General features: G+C 44.3%; 1 protein-coding gene across 1 annotated transcript in view; it reads left to right on the forward strand.

Moving 5' to 3' along the window:
• The window catches only part of PKD1L1 (polycystin 1 like 1, transient receptor potential channel interacting), a 528,440-nt gene that overhangs the window by 343,631 nt on the left and 167,979 nt on the right, over nt 1–16,830 (forward strand). The window contains exons 41-42 of the mRNA XM_069732261.1: nt 3,216–3,385; nt 3,492–3,726. Of these exons, the coding sequence (XP_069588362.1) occupies nt 3,216–3,385; nt 3,492–3,726 (405 nt within the window). The remainder of the gene's footprint in view (nt 1–3,215; nt 3,386–3,491; nt 3,727–16,830) is intronic.

Below are 16,830 nucleotides of genomic sequence, written 5' to 3' on the forward strand. Positions count from 1 at the left end.
TTTTGCATTAAAAACGTCAAATGGCACTCCTTCCCTTCTGAGCTCTGCCATGTGTGCAAACCATGGTTTTTCCACACGTATGGTGTATCTGCATGCTCAGGAAAATTTAAAAAAACAAATTTAGGGGTCCATTTTTTTCTGTCATCCTTGCGAAAAAAAAAAAAATATTTCCAAAGTAAAATTTTGGTGAAAAAAAGTTAAATGTTCATCTTTTTTTCTCACATTCCAAAAATGTATGTGAAGCACCTAAAGGGTTAATAAACTTCTTGAATGTGGTTTTGAGATCCTTCAGGGGTGCCATTTTTGGGAAATTTCTGTCATATAGACCCCTCAAAGTCACTTCAAATGTAATATGGTCCATAAAAAATGGTTTTGTAAATGCTGTTAGAAAAATGAGACATCGCTGGTCAACTTTTAACCCTTTTAACTTCCTAACAAAAAAAAAGTATTTAAAAAATTCTGATTATGTAAGGTAGACAATCTGGAAATGTTATTTATTAACTATTTTGCGTGATGCAAGTCTCTGCTTTAAGGGCATGAAATTCAAAGTTTGAAAATTGCTAAGTTTTCGCCAAATTTCAGTTTTTTACAAATAAATGCAAGTCATATCAAATAAATTTTACCACTATCATGAAGTACAGTATGACATAAAAAAAATTCTCAGAATCAGTGGAATCCTTCCCTCACTGAAGATGGGTCACGGCTGGGTCCTCCAATGACAATGATCTGAAACACACAGCCAGGACAACTAAGGAGCCATAAGAGGCATTTCAAGGTCCTTAAGTGGCATAGCCAGTATCCAAACCTAATCTCAATAGAAAATCTTTGGAGGGAGCTGAAACTCAATGTTACCCACCAACTGCCCAGAAACCTGAAAGATCTGGAGAAAATCTGTATGGATGAGTGGGCCAAAATCCATGCTGCAGTGTGTACCAACTTGGTCAAGAACTTCAGGAAACATCTGTAACCTCTGTAATTGCAAACAAAGATTTCGGTACCAAATGTTAAGTTCTGTTTTTCTATTATATCAAATAGTTGTTTCATGCAATAAAATGCAAATTAATTATGTAAAAATAACACATGTGATTTTCTGGATTTTTTTAGATTCTGTCTCTCACAGTTAAAATATACCTATGATAAAAAAATTATAGACATCTCCATTCTTTGTAGGTGGGAAACTTGCAAAATCGGCAGTGTATCAAATACTTATTTTCCCCACTATATGTAGAGAACGTATTTTTCAGATTATAAGACTCACTTTTTGCCCTCCAAATTTGGGATGAAAATGAGGGTGTGTCTTATTATCTGAAGTGAGCTTATTGGGGGGGCAGGCAGCTGCGGTGGTGCGGGGTCACAGGAAGCAGGCAATTTTAAGACCTCTCCACAGGTGTTCAATGGGATGTAGATCCGGACTCATTGTTTGCGTCTTCAGAAGTCTCCAGCACTTTGTTTCCATTCATTTATAGATGCTTCTTGAAGTAAGTTTGGGGTCATTATCCTGCTGGAAGGCCCATGTCCTAGAATGCAATCCCAACTCTCTGACACTACATTGTGACCCATTATCCTTTCATAATCTTATACTTCATGATGCCTTGCACACAGACAAGTCACCCAGTCGTAGAGGCAGCAAAGCAACCCCAAAACATCTAAGAACCTCAACCATATTTGATTGTAGGCACTGTGTTCTTTTCTTTGTATGCCTCATTCCGTTTTTGGTAAACAGTAGAATGATGTACTTTACCAAAAGCTCTATCTTGGACTCATCAATAAGACGCTTCCCCAGAAGGATTTTGGCTTAGGTACATTTTGGCACGCTGCAGTCTAGCTTTTTATGTCTCTGTATCAGCAGTGGAGTCCTCCTGGGTCTCCTGCCACAGCATTTCATTTTAGTCAAATGTTGATGGATAGTTCGCATTAATACTGATGCACGCTTAGCCTGCAGGACATCTTGAATTTTTTGGAACTTGATTGGAGATGCTTATCCACCATCCAGACTATCCCACTTTGCAAGCAACCTTTCATCTATTTTCTCTGTTGTCTAGGGAGATTAGCTACAGTGTCTTGGCTTGCAAACTTCTTGATTATATTGCGCACCGTGGATAAATGAACATCAAGATGTCTGGAGATGGATTTGTATCCTTGAAATTGTTGATCGTTTTCACAAATTTTGGTTCTCAAGTCCTTTGACAGTACTCTTCTCCTCTTTCTGTTAATTCTTTTTGTTCTCGATGCTCAGTATGGTACACACCGACACACAAATTGAGTCAACTTCTCCGCTTTTCATCTGGTTTCAGATGTGATTTTCATCAAGCAGTACCGGCTTAAAACAAAGTTGTTTAGTGTTTACCCACCATTCTGGACAGGTGCCAACAATTTTGTCCCTCCCATTTTTGTGGTTTTGTGTGAAATTATGTCTAGTTTGCCTTTTTTTCCTGTTTTTTTCTGTTGTTCAAATACACAATAAGGAAATAAACGTGTATGGCAAAACGTGTAACTGTAATAATTTTCTGGGAGAAATACTTCATGTTCTGGAACAATTTCAAGGGTGCCAACACTTTCGGCAATAGCTGTATGTATATGTATTTGTGAAAAGGTGCAAGCTGTGATAGCTGCATTATATAGAAAAAGAAAACACTGCAACACTCTATATAAGCCAACATACTGTACATGTAAACACTGAAAACATTGAATCTAACCTGTGTCATTGCTCAGTAAGATTAACTTACAAAAATGAAGGTTCTTAACGCATAAATTTGCCAATTCCTGTATGCCCATCAACAACAGCAAGTTGACCTCCCTCTGATGGGTCCCTGTTCTACTGTACATACCTCTCTTGAGCATTTGAATTTGTAGGCTTATGGCCGGGAGAGACATGTTTGTCCATTTAACTGTAGGCTGATAGCTCAAAAGAGGTATGTACAGTAGAACAGTTTAGATTCAATGTTTTCAGTGTTTGCATATATCTTGGCTTAGCTCTCCTGATTAATGACTGTGTCAGTAATTAATACTGTCATTACATCCCACACAGGCGTAATCTGACTGTGCTGGACTACTCTTGTGTGGGATGTAATTACACCATGCTCTAATCTCACTGCAGAGCGATTACAACGTTACAACTAATTTTAAGGTGCAATACAAATATTACAGAAGTGGATATATACTTTTTGTGTGCTAAAAATAGATGATTACAATGAAATCTTCTTACATTTTTTTAGATTTCTTCATTTTCAACATCAAACTTTTCCGACTGTACTCGTTCACATCTATCAAGTAGTGACAAAGATAAATATGGTTCAATGAAGATCCAAAATCAAAATTTTTACCAGTGTGGTAAAATTCAGTGCTATGAAGAAAGAGGTTCAATTATAAATCTAGGCCGATCAAGGTAAATGTCATTGAAATTCAGGTCAGTTCTGACTAAAATATTTTTTTTGTTTTTGTGTGTAATTATATAATGTCTGCTTTTAACACTTTTATCTTTGCAATTATAGGAATGAGACTCATTTAGCACTATCGAATGTAAGGAACCAACAGTGGATAGACAGAAGAACAAGAGCATTTGCTGTACAATTTCTCCTTTTTAACCCTCCAACAAGTCTATTTACTATGGTATCACTGCTCACAGAACTACCTGTTTCAGGGGGTATTGTCACTTCACCACATATAGATTCTGTTAAAGTTTACAGAATCACCACACTTATGGATTATTTCATTATGACATCTGAGGTAATTTATTTAATTCACCATGTTACGATATATATGTATACATATATATATATATTTATGTATGATTATAATATATTACATTATATTGGACATAAAGAGGTGCCACAACAATTATCCGTCAGATAATTTTATTTCATAATCCCATATCTACAGTGAAAGTATAGTAACTCCAACGTCATCTGTTTTTACAAGAACAGAGATGATAGAGCTATGCTTCCTTGGACCTTGAGCTTTTTAGGCTCTAGGATTGCGAGACCTGGACTTCCCCTTGTCCCATAGAGACGAAATGCTTGGTTCAAGGAAACCTACAATGTCCTACAACTATTTAGAACCCCTAAAAGGAAATCAGAACATGCCCACACATTAGCTTGAGAATATTTCTTAGTGTGTTAGATGTAATGAGAGAGCTCTGATCTTCGGGTCGAACCTCCTGCATTATTAGCAAGCAGAGGTGACTAAAACCTTTCAGATAAGGCCCATGGGGGAGGGATATGGTAGCAAAGCTGAGTTTAGCTGTGTCACATTAGAAACCTCCTAGCTCTCCTTCTCTCCTAGCACTGTCAGCTCTGCTGTACTGATCCTCCCCTCACCTGTCCAGAGACGTGAACTCAAAGTGTCAGTATCAGACTTTTGTCTGTTGTGCACAAGTTGTAATTGCCCTGAGTCTGCAGTGAGATTAGAGCATGGTGGAATTACATACTACACTAGAGTAGTCCAGAGCAGGCAAATTACGCCTCTGTGAGATGTAATGACAGTATTGAATACTGACACACACATTAATCAGGAGAGCTGATCGAAGAGGTTATAATGTAAAATTGCTAAACTTAGCTGTGCTTCCCTTCTTTCCACATTGACTCATGCAGGAGATCAGAGCTGTATCATTACATCTCACATCAAAGGAAATTGCTCTAAGCCATGGTGGGATGCCTTTTTTTTCAACTTTGATTGTTGCTGCCTGCTTATAATTGGTCAGCATCATATAGAGAGATGAAGTACCCAGCCTTGGTGAAAAATATCTGACAACACTAACTTTATTTTTTTTAAAAATGGAACTTATTAGGTGGCAAATACTTTATTAATAACAAAATATTTTTATTCCACTCTGCAGCCACTATCATATCCTGTGTCTAGTCTAAAAGAAAAATTTGGTGATAGGTCCTCTTTACACTCAATTGTAAGTATACAGGACATTTCACTTAATTTTCAACTGGTCACAGGATGTAATAATGACTGCAGAATGTAATAAAACATGTTTTGTGTTGGTTTTTTTGCCTCTCTATCGTGGAGATATTAGCAATCAAAATACTTGAAACGTTAAGGCCGGCGTCACACTTAATGTATAAAAATACAGTCCGTTTTTTACAGCTGAGATACGCAGAAATGTTCATGAACAGTGATCCATATGTCATCCGTATTCAATGCGAGGATGCGATTTTTTTTCTCCAAAAAGTATCCGTGTGTCATCCGTATGACATCCGTACGGTGAGATTTTCTCGCTGGCTTGCAAAATGGACATATAATGAATCAATGGGCTCAAATATTCATGAAAACATATATACAGTCTATATATATATATATATATATATATATATATATATATATATATGTGTGTCAGTGAGACACACACACATATATATATATATATATATATATATATATATATATATATTTGTTTCATACAGAGCTAGATAGCATAAAAGCCAGCAATTTATTTTAATATATCCCTCACTAGAGTTGAGCGACCTTGACCTTTTTAGAGTCGAGCCGGGTTTCGCGAAACCCGACTATCTCAAAAGTCGGGTCGAGTGAAATCGGCCGATTATGACGTAAAGTCGGGATCGACCGAAACACGAAACCCAATGCAAGTCAATGGGGCAGCATAGTCGGCAGTGAGTGGGGGCCAGGAAAACACCTAGAGTGCCCATTTTAATGTCAAAACCATCCATTCTTCTTAATGAAGCTTGTCAAGCATAATTTACCTTATAATAATTGGAAGGCATTTGAAATTGGGGGTCATTTGGCTAAAGTTGTGGTGGGTAGGGCTGGTTCAAGTAATTAGTGGGCCCAGGAAATCTGGACCACGTCACGGCAGTGGAGCAGGGAGAGGTAAGTATTTCAACTTTGCAAGTGCTGTGAACCTGAGCAAGCAGGGGGGCCCCACTCGTTGGCATTGGCACTGGCACAGGGCCCCTCAAAGTACAGCGTTGTGTTTGCACGGCGGGGGCGCCTCCCACCGGCAGCAACACTTTTGCGTACCATGAGAGGCCCTGTGCCAGTGCCGTCGCCAACTAGTATTCCTCCCCCCACCTGATGAAGGAACCTGCACTTTCATCTGCACCTTCCTGTTTGTCCCCGTGTAAGGTGGTATGGTATGCGGGAAGGGGGACCTGACTTTCAGCAGGGTCACAATCTTGCAGTGTAGCGTGCACGGGAAATGTTGCGTTATGGGTCAATGTACCAGCAGACTCATCTATCACTGGCTGGGCAATGGGCAGGATGAGGAGGAAACACAGATATAGGCCCAAAGAATAAAGTGGGCTAAATGCAGTTCAAAATTGGTAACACAGGACTAATCAGGGGGCATTGCAGTGGAGGACAACTGGAATGAGAGGCTGACACAGAGAGTAGGCCCAAATCAGTAAGTAGTCGAAATGCAGTTCAAAATTGGCAACAGTAGTAAACAGGCGGCACAGCTTTGTTCAGTGGAGGAGAACAGCAAGGAGTGGCAGACACCGATAGTAGGCCCCAACCCAACTAGTAGGCCAAATGCAGTCTAACATTAACAACTACTTAACGAGCGCCTGAAAACGGAATTTCAGGACAGGAAACCAGGAGAACAGCAAGGAGCGGCAGACACCGATAGTAGGCCCCAAACCAACTAGTACGCCAAATGCAGTTGTTCCGTTTAACCACAATTTAATGAGAGCCTGAAGATAGAAGTTCAGGAAAGGCAACCTGGAGAACACCTTGGAGTGGAACACACCATCTCTCTACACCCCATACCCAATTTGTAGGTCTAATGCAGCGTAGTTTCCAACAACTACTAAACGAGAGCATGATGATCGAAGCATTGGCGAGGAAACCTGGGGAACACCTTGGAGTGGAACACACCATCTCTCTACACCCCATACCCAATTTGTAGGCCTAATGCAGCGTAGTTTCCAACAACTACTAAACGAGAGCATGATGATCGAAGCATTGGCGAGGAAACCTGGGGAACACCTTGGAGTGGAACACACCATCTCTCTACAGTGGAACACACCATCTCTCTACACCCCATACCCAATTTGTAGGCCTAATGCAGCGTAGTTTCCAACAACTACTAAACGAGAGCCGGAAGATCGAAGCTCAGGAAAGGCAACCTGGAGAACACCTTGGAGTGGAACACACCATCTCTCTACACCCCATACCCAATTTGTAGGCCCAATGCAGCGTAGTTTCCAACAACTACTAAACGAGAGCCGGAAGATCGAAGCAATGGAGAGGAAACCTGGGGAACACCTTGGAGTGTAACACACCATCTCTCTACACCCCATACCCAATTTGTAGGCCTAATGCAGCGTAGTTTCCAACAACTACTAAACGAGAGCCGGAAGATCGAAGCAATGGAGAGGAAACCTGGGGAACACCTTGGAGTGGAACACACCATCTCTCTACACCCCATACCCAATTTGTAGGCCTAATGCAGCGTAGTTTCCAACAACTACTAAACGAGAGCATGAAGATCGAAGCAATGGAGAGGAAACCTGGGGAACACCTTGGAGTGGAACACACCATCTCTCTACACCCCATACCCAATTTGTAGGCCTAATGCAGCGTAGTTTCCAACAACTACTAAACGAGAGCATGATGATCGAAGCATTGGCGAGGAAACCTGGGGAACACCTTGGAGTGGAACACACCATCTCTCTACAGTGGAACACACCATCTCTCTACACCCCATACCCAATTTGTAGGCCTAATGCAGCGTAGTTTCCAACAACTACTAAACGAGAGCCGGAAGATCGAAGCTCAGGAAAGGCAACCTGGGGAACACCTTGGAGTGGAACACACCATCTCTCTACACCCCATACCCAATTTGTAGGCCTAATGCAGCGTAGTTTCCAACAACTACTAAACGAGAGCCGGAAGATCGAAGCAATGGAGAGGAAACCTGGGGAACACCTTGGAGTGTAACACACCATCTCTCTACACCCCATACCCAATTTGTAGGCCTAATGCAGCGTAGTTTCCAACAACTACTAAACGAGAGCCGGAAGATCGAAGCAATGGAGAGGAAACCTGGGGAACACCTTGGAGTGTAACACACCATCTCTCTACACCCCATACCCAATTTGTAGGCCTAATGCAGTGTAGTTTCCAACAACTACTAAACGAGAGCATGAAGATCGAAGCAATGGAGAGGAAACCTGGGGAACACCTTGGAGTGGAACACACCATCTCTCTACACCCCATACCCAATTTGTAGGCCTAATGCAGCGTAGTTTCCAACAACTACTAAACGAGAGCATGATGATCGAAGCATTGGCGAGGAAACCTGGGGAACACCTTGGAGTGGAACACACCATCTCTCTACAGTGGAACACACCATCTCTCTACACCCCATACCCAATTTGTAGGCCTAATGCAGCGTAGTTTCCAACAACTACTAAACGAGAGCCGGAAGATCGAAGCTCAGGAAAGGCAACCTGGGGAACACCTTGGAGTGGAACACACCATCTCTCTACACCCCATACCCAATTTGTAGGCCCAATGCAGCGTAGTTTCCAACAACTACTAAACGAGAGCCGGAAGATCGAAGCTCAGGAAAGGCAACCTGGGGAACACCTAGGAGTGTAACAAACCCTCTCTCTACACCACGGAAGGGCTGATTCTTAGGAAGGAAGGCTGTCGGAAAGAAGCAGGGCGCGTCCGAGGGTGATTATATTCTTATTAGGTATATACTCACCCTCGGACGCGCCCTGCTTCTTTATTTGTAATGAATGTTTATTTGCAATGTGGTTTTGACTTACTCTATTTTTTTGGTAAATAATGATTTTATTATTTTCATTGTTTTGCATCTTCTTGGCAATAATATAAAGAAGACGCGACAGGACAACACTCGGTGGATGCCATATCTGTGTTTAAAATTGAAAAAACCTTTCAGTTAACTACTTGCAGGAGAAAGTTATTGTAGCTGGTGGCCATTTTTAGTACTGTACCAGATTTTTGTTGTATGTGTTTGTTTCTAATGTTAAAATGTCTGCATTTGATATCTCTCCAGTATTTTCTTTTTTATAAGCAAAATACTTATTTTTATATTTTCTGATGTTGGTTCCAGGGGTACACGGGCAGCAGTGGTGTGGTCAGTGGAGGCCTAGTGGAAGGAGTGACTGCAGACAGGCATCGAAGGCCTAAAATAATAACACATGGCTGTAGGCAATTTTAAATTGGTTCCAGGGGTACACGGGCAGCAGTGGTGTGGTCAGTGGAGGCCTAGTGGAAGGAGTGACCGCAGACAGGCATCGAAGGCCTAAAATAATAACACATGGCTGTAGGCAATTTTAAATTGGTTCCAGGGGTACACGGGCAGCAGTGGTGTGGTCAGTGGAGGCCTAGTGGAAGGAGTGACCGCAGACAGGCATCGAAGGCCTAAAATAATAACACATGGCTGTAGGCAATTTTAAATTGGTTCCAGGGGTACACGGGCAGCAGTGGTGTGGTCAGTGGAGGCCTAGTGGAAGGAGTGACCGCAGACAGGCATCGAAGGCCTAAAATAATAACACATGGCTGTAGGCAATTTTAAATTGGTTCCAGGGGTACACGGGCAGCAGTGGTGTGGTCAGTGGAGGCCTAGTGGAAGGAGTGACCGCAGACAGGCATCGAAGGCCTAAAATAATAACACATGGCTGTAGGCAATTTTAAATTGGTTCCAGGGGTACACGGGCAGCAGTGGTGTGGTCAGTGGAGGCCTAGTGGAAGGAGTGACCGCAGACAGGCATCGAAGGCCTAAAATAATAACACATGGCTGTAGGCAATTTTAAATTGGTTACAGGGGTACACGGGCAGCAGTGGTGTGGTCGGTGGAGGCCTAGTGGAAGGAGTGACCGCAGACAGGCATCGAAGGCCTAAAATAATAACACATGGCTGTAGGCAATTTTTAATTGGTTCCAGGGGTACACGGGCAGCAGTGGTGTGTTCAGTGGAGGCCTAGTGGAAGGAGTGACCGCAGACAGGCATCGAAGGCCTAAAATAATAACACATGGCTGTAGGCAATTTTAAATTGGTTCCAGGGGTACACGGGCAGCAGTGGTGTGGTCAGTGGAGGCCTAGTGGAAGGAGTCACCGCAGACAGGCATCGAAGGCCTAAAATAATAACACATGGCTGTAGGCAATTTTAAATTGGTTACAGGGGTACACGGGCAGCAGTGGTGTGGTCAGTGGAGGCCTAGTGGAAGGAGTGACCGCAGACAGGCATCGAAGGCCTAAAATAATAACACATGGCTGTAGGCAATTTTAAATTGGTTCCAGGGGTACACGGGCAGCAGTGGTGTGGTCAGTGGAGGCCTAGTGGAAGGAGTGACCACAGACAGGCATCGAAGGCCTAAAATAATAACACATGGCTGTAGGCAATTTTAAATTGGTTCCAGGGGTACACGGGCAGCAGTGCCCTGGTCAGTGTAGTAGTAGTAGAAAGAATGGACCGCAGACAGGCATCGAAGGCCTAAAATAAAAAAATTGGGCTGGCTGTAGGCAATTTTAAATTGGTTCCAGGGGTACACGGGCAGCAGTGGTGTGGTCAGTGGAGGCCTAGTGGAAGGAGTGACCGCAGACAGGCATCGAAGGCCTAAAATAATAACACATGGCTGTAGGCAATTTTAAATTGGTTCCAGGGGTACACGGGCAGCAGTGGTGTGGTCAGTGGAGGCCTAGTGGAAGGAGTGACCGCAGACAGGCATCGAAGGCCTAAAATAATAACACATGGCTGTAGGCAATTTTAAATTGGTTCCAGGGGTACACGGGCAGCAGTGGTGTGGTCAGTGGAGGCCTAGTGGAAGGAGTGACCGCAGACAGGCATCGAAGGCCTAAAATAATAACACATGGCTGTAGGCAATTTTAAATTGGTTCCAGGGGTACACGGGCAGCAGTGGTGTGGTCAGTGGAGGCCTAGTGGAAGGAGTGACCGCAGACAGGCATCGAAGGCCTAAAATAATAACACATGGCTGTAGGCAATTTTAAATTGGTTCCAGGGGTACACGGGCAGCAGTGGTGTGGTCAGTGGAGTCCTAGTGGAAGGAGTCACCGCAGACAGGCATCGAAGGCCTAAAATAATAACACATGGCTGTAGGCAATTTTAAATTGGTTACAGGGGTACACGGGCAGCAGTTGTGTGGTCAGTGGAGGCCTAGTGGAAGGAGTGACCGCAGACAGGCATCGAAGGCCTAAAATAATAACACATGGCTGTAGGCAATTTTAAATTGGTTACAGGGGTACACGGGCAGCAGTGGTGTGGTCAGTGGAGGCCTAGTGGAAGGAGTGACCACAGACAGGCATCGAAGGCCTAACATAACAAAAATGTCAATACAATGGTATTGTCAGTGGCAGGCATTGAAGGATGTCAGCGCATAGACTAAACATTGGTGGAGCTGTGAGATAATTTTGCAAGTGGTAGAGCACTGTTTGAGCTGGGGTGGGGGGAAACTGTCTTGTGGCCGGCGGTACAGGCCCAGGGCCCCTCACATTACAACGGTGTGTCTGACGTTGGGTGCACACCACCACCGCCAGAGACACTTTATTGTACTAGGAGGGACCCAGTGGCAGTGCCGTCGACCAAAAGCGGGCTCACCCACCTCTTCAGACAAACTGCACTCTCACGGGTGCTGTCGCCAAGTGTCGATACCACGGCCCCGTGTGGGGAGTTTGGCCATTTAGTGAGGTGTAAACATGTCGTATGCTGGACAATCAGGTGCAGAAAATTACGAGATTGGAAAAGGCATTCAGAATAGTCCACAGGCAAGACCTTTTCATAGGAAAGCTAGGTGTCAGCCGGGCAAGGTGGGGCAAAAGATTTCGAAATCCAGTTGTGGTTCATTTTAATGAAGGTTAGATCATCTACATTTTGGGTAGCCAGACGAGTCCTTTTTTCTGTTAGTATTGAACCTGCAGCACTGAATACTCTTTCTGATAGGACACTAGCTGCCGGGCAAGCAAGCTCCTGCAATGCATATTCTGCCAATTCTGGCCAGGTGTCTAATTTTGATGCCCAGTAATCAAATGGGAATGACGGTTGAGGGAGAACATCGATAAGGGATGAAAAATAGTTTGTAACCATACTGGACAAATGTTGTCTCCTGTCACTTTGAATTGATGCTGCAGTACCTGTCCTGTCTGCGGTCATAGCAAAATCACTCCACAACCTGGTCAGAAAACCCCTCTGGCCAACGCCACTTCTGATTTCTGCCCCTCTAACTCCTCTGGTCTGCTGGCCCCTGCAGCTCGTGTGAGAACGATCACGGGCGCTGTGTGCAGGGAATGCCAGAAGCAAACGGTCAACAAGAGTTGATTGTTTGGTTGCTAATATTAGTTCCAAGTTCTCATGTGGCATTATATTTTGCAATTTGCCTTTATAGCGAGGATCAAGGAGGCAGGCCAACCAGTAATCGTCATCATTCATCATTTTAGTTATGCGTGTGTCCCTTTTGAGGATACGTAAGGCATAATCCGCCATGTGGGCCAAAGTTCCAGTGCTCAAATCTGCGGTTGTGCTTGGTTGAGGGGCAGTTTCAGGCAAATCCACGTCACTTGTGTCCCTCAAAAAACCAGAACCCGGCCTTGCCGCGCCACCAATTTCCAGTGGCCCCGGAAAAGCTTCCTCATTAAAAATATAATCATCCCCATCATCCTCCTCATCCTCCTCCTCCTCTTCGCCCGCTACCTCGTCCTGTACACTGCCCTGGCCAGACAATGGCTGACTGTCATCAAGGCTTTCCTCTTCCTCAGCTGCAGACGCCTGATCCTTTATGTGCGTCAAACTTTGCATCAGCAGACGCATTAGGGGGATGCTCATGCTTATTATGGCGTTGTCTGCACTAACCAGCCGTGTGCATTCCTCAAAACACTGAAGGACTTGACACATGTCTTGAATCTTCGACCACTGCACACCTGACAACTCCATGTCTGCCATCCTACTGCCTGCCCGTGTATGTGTATCCTCCCACAAAAACATAACAGCCCGCCTCTGTTCACACAGTCTCTGAAGCATGTGCAGTGTTGAGTTCCACCTTGTTGCAACGTCTATGATTAGGCGATGCTGGGGAAGGTTCAAAGAACGCTGATAGGTCTGCATACGGCTGGAGTGTACGGGCGAACGGCGGATATGTGAGCAAAGTCCACGCACTTTGAGGAGCAGGTCGGATAACCCCGGATAACTTTTCAGGAAGCACTGCACCACCAGGTTTAAGGCGTGAGCCAGGCAAGGAATGTGTTTCAGTTGGGAAAGGGAGATGGCAGCCATGAAATTCCTTCCGTTATCACTCACTACCTTGCCTGCCTCAAGATCTACAGTGCCCAGCCACGACTGCGTTTCTTTCTGCAAGAACTCGGACAGAACTTCCGCGGTGTGTCTGTTGTCGCCCAAACACTTCATAGCCAATACAGCCTGCTGACGTTTGCCAGTAGCTGCCCCATAATGGGAGACCTGGTGTGCAACAGTGGCAGCTGCGGATGGAGTGGTTGTGCGACTGCGGTCTGTGGACGAGCTCTCGCTTTTGCAGGAGGACGAAGAGGAGGAGGAGGGGGTGCGAACGGCTACAGCCAATTGTTTCCTAGACCGTGGGCTAGGCAGAACTGTCCCAAACTTGCTGTCCCCTGTGGACCCTGCATCCACCACATTTACCCAGTGTGCCGTGATGGACACGTAACGTCCCTGGCCATGCCTACTGGTCCATGCATCTGTTGTCAGGTGCACCTTTGTGCTCACAGATTGCCTGAGTGCATGGACGATGCGCTCTTTAACATGCTGGTGGAGGGCTGGGATGGCTTTTCTGGAAAAAAAGTGTCGACTGGGTAGCTCGTAGCGTGGTACAGCGTAGTCCATCAGGGCTTTGAAAGCTTCGCTTTCAACTAACCGGTAGGGCATCATCTCTAACGAGATTAGTCTAGCTATGTGTGCGTTCAAACCCTGTGTACGCGGATGCGAGGCTAAGTACTTCCTTTTTCTAACCATAGTCTCATGTAGGGTGAGCTGGACTGGAGAGCTGGAGATCGTGGAACTAGCGGGGGTGCCGGTGGACATGGCAGACTGAGAGACGGTGGGAGATGGTATTGTTGCCACCGGTGCCCTAGATGCAGTGTTTCCTACTACGAAACTGGTGATTCCCTGACCCTGACTGCTTTGGCCTGGCAAAGAAACCTGCACAGATACTGCAGGTGGTGCGGAAAATGGTGGCCCTACACTGCCGGAAGGGATGTTGCGTTGCTGACTAGCTTCATTGGCCGAGGGTGCTACAACCTTAAGGGACGTTTGGTAGTTAGTCCAGGCTTGCAAATGCATGGTGGTTAAATGTCTATGCATGCAACTTGTATTGAGACTTTTCAGATTCTGTCCTCTGCTTAAGGTAGTTGAACATTTTTGACAGATGACTTTGCGCTGATCAATTGGATGTTGTTTAAAAAAATGCCAGACTGCACTCTTTCTAGCATCGGATACCTTTTCAGGCATTGCAGACTGAGCTTTAACCGGATGGCCACGCTGTCCTCCAACAGCTTTTGGCTTTGCCACGCGTTTTGGGCAAGATACGGGCCCGGAAGATGGAACCTGTTGCGATGTTGATGCCTGCTGCGGCCCCTCCTCCTCCGCTTCAGAACTGCTGCCGCCTGCACCCTGTTCCCCCAATGGCTGCCAATCGGGGTCAAGAACTGGGTCATCTATTACCTCTTCTTGTAGCTCGTGTGCAACTTCGTCTGTGTCACCGTGTCGGTCGGTGGCATAGCGTTCGTGATGGGGCAACATAGTCTCATCAGGGTCTGATTCTTGATCAGCACCCTGCGAGGGCAATGTTGTGGTCTGAGTCAAAGGACCAGCATAGTAGTCTGGCTGTGGCTGTGCATCAGTGCACTCCATGTCAGATTCAACTTGTAATGGGCATGGACTGTTAACTGCTTCACTTTCTAAGCCAGGGACGGTATGTGTAAAGAGCTCCATGGAGTAACCCGTTGTGTCGCCTGCTGCATTCTTCTCTGTTGTTGTTTTTGCTGAAGAGGACAAGGAAGCGACTTGTCCCTGACCATGAACATCCACTAACGACGCGCTGCTTTGACATTTACCAGTTTCACGAGAGGAGGCAAAAGAGCTAGAGGCTGAGTCAGCAAGATAAGCCAAAACTTGCTCTTGCTGCTCCGGCTTTAAAAGCGGTTTTCCTACTCCCAGAAAAGGGAGCGTTCGAGGCCTTGTGTAGCCAGACGACGAACCTGGCTCCACAGCTCCAGACTTAGGTGCAATATTTTTTTTCCCACGACCAGCTGATGCTCCACCACTACCACTACCCTCATTACCAGCTGACAATGAACACCCCCGGCCACGACCTCTTCCACCATACTTCCTCATTGTTTTAAAAACGTAAACAAACTAACGGTATTTGTTGCTGTCACACAAATTACACGGTGAGCTATAACTTCAGTATGATTTAGCTACCCCTTTACAGGTGAGTGAGACCACAACGAAAATCAGGCACAATGTTACACACTCTGTTGTTGGTGGCAACAAATGAGAGAGATGCCACACACGCAGGACTGTCACTGAAGCACAAATGTAAATATTAATCTCCCACTGATTTGATTTTTTTTTTTTTTAAGGGAGACTTTAGGAAAAAAAATAATAGAATAAAATGATTTTTTCAGGAAGAATTTAGAAACCAAATAAAATAAAATGATTTTTTCAGGGAGAATTTAGAAAACAAATAAAACAAAAAAAGGCTTTCTATGGCCCACTGAGTGAGAGATGACGCACACAGGAGTCAGGAGTGGCACACAAGCCCAGAGGCCAATATTTATCTCCCACTGATTGATGTAGTGATTTTTTCAGGTAGATTTTGGAACCCAAATCAAGCTAAAAAAAATAATAGGCTTTCTATGGCCCACAATTGGAGAGAGAGAGAGAGAGATGGCACACCCAGGAGTCAAGACTGGCACACAAGCAGAAAGGGCAATATTAATCTCCCACTGATTTGTTTTTTTTTTTTTTTTTCAGGGAGACTTTAGGAAAAAAAAAAATAGAATAAAATGATTTTTTCAGGAAGAATTTAGAAACCAAAGAAAATAAAATGATTTTTTCAGGGAGAATTTAGAAAACAAATAAAACAAAAAAAGGCTTTCTATGGCCCACTGAGTGAGAGATGACGCACACAGGAGTCAGGAGTGGCACACAAGCCCAGAGGCCAATATTTATCTCCCACTTTTTTTTTTTTGTTCCAGGGAAAATTTATAAACCCAATAAAAAAAATAATAAATAGGCTTTCTATGGCCCACTATCTGAGAGACAGAGAGAGATGGCACGCTTAGGACTGGCACACAAGCCCAAAGGCCAATATTAATCTCCCTTTTTTTTTAAGGGAGAATTTATAAAACCAAAAAAAAATAAATAAATAGGCTTTCTATGGCCCACTATTTGTGAGAGAGATGGCACGCTCAGGACTGGCACACAAGCCCAGAGGCCAATATTAATCTCCCACTTTTTTTTTTTTTTTCCAGGGAAAATTTATAAACCCAATAAAAAAAAATAAAAATAAATAGGCTTTCTATGGCCCACTATCTGAGAGAGAGAGATGGCACGCTTAGGACTGGCACACAAGCCCAAAGGCCAATATTAATCTCCCACTGATTGATTTATTGATTTTTTCAGGTAGAATTTAGAACCCAAATAAAGCAAAAAAAAAAAAAAAATGGGCTTTCTATGGCCCACTGAGTGAGTGATGATGCACACAGGAGTCAGGAGTGGCACACAAGCCCTGAGGCCAATATTTTTCTCCCACTGATTGATGTAGTGATTTTTTCAGGTAGATTTTAGAACCAAAATCAAGCAAAAAAATAAATAGGCTTTCTATGGCCCACTGAGTGAGTGATGATGCA

The sequence above is a fragment of the Ranitomeya imitator genome, chromosome 6 (assembly GCF_032444005.1).
Source record: "Ranitomeya imitator isolate aRanImi1 chromosome 6, aRanImi1.pri, whole genome shotgun sequence".
Classification (NCBI taxonomy): Eukaryota; Metazoa; Chordata; class Amphibia; order Anura; family Dendrobatidae; genus Ranitomeya; species Ranitomeya imitator.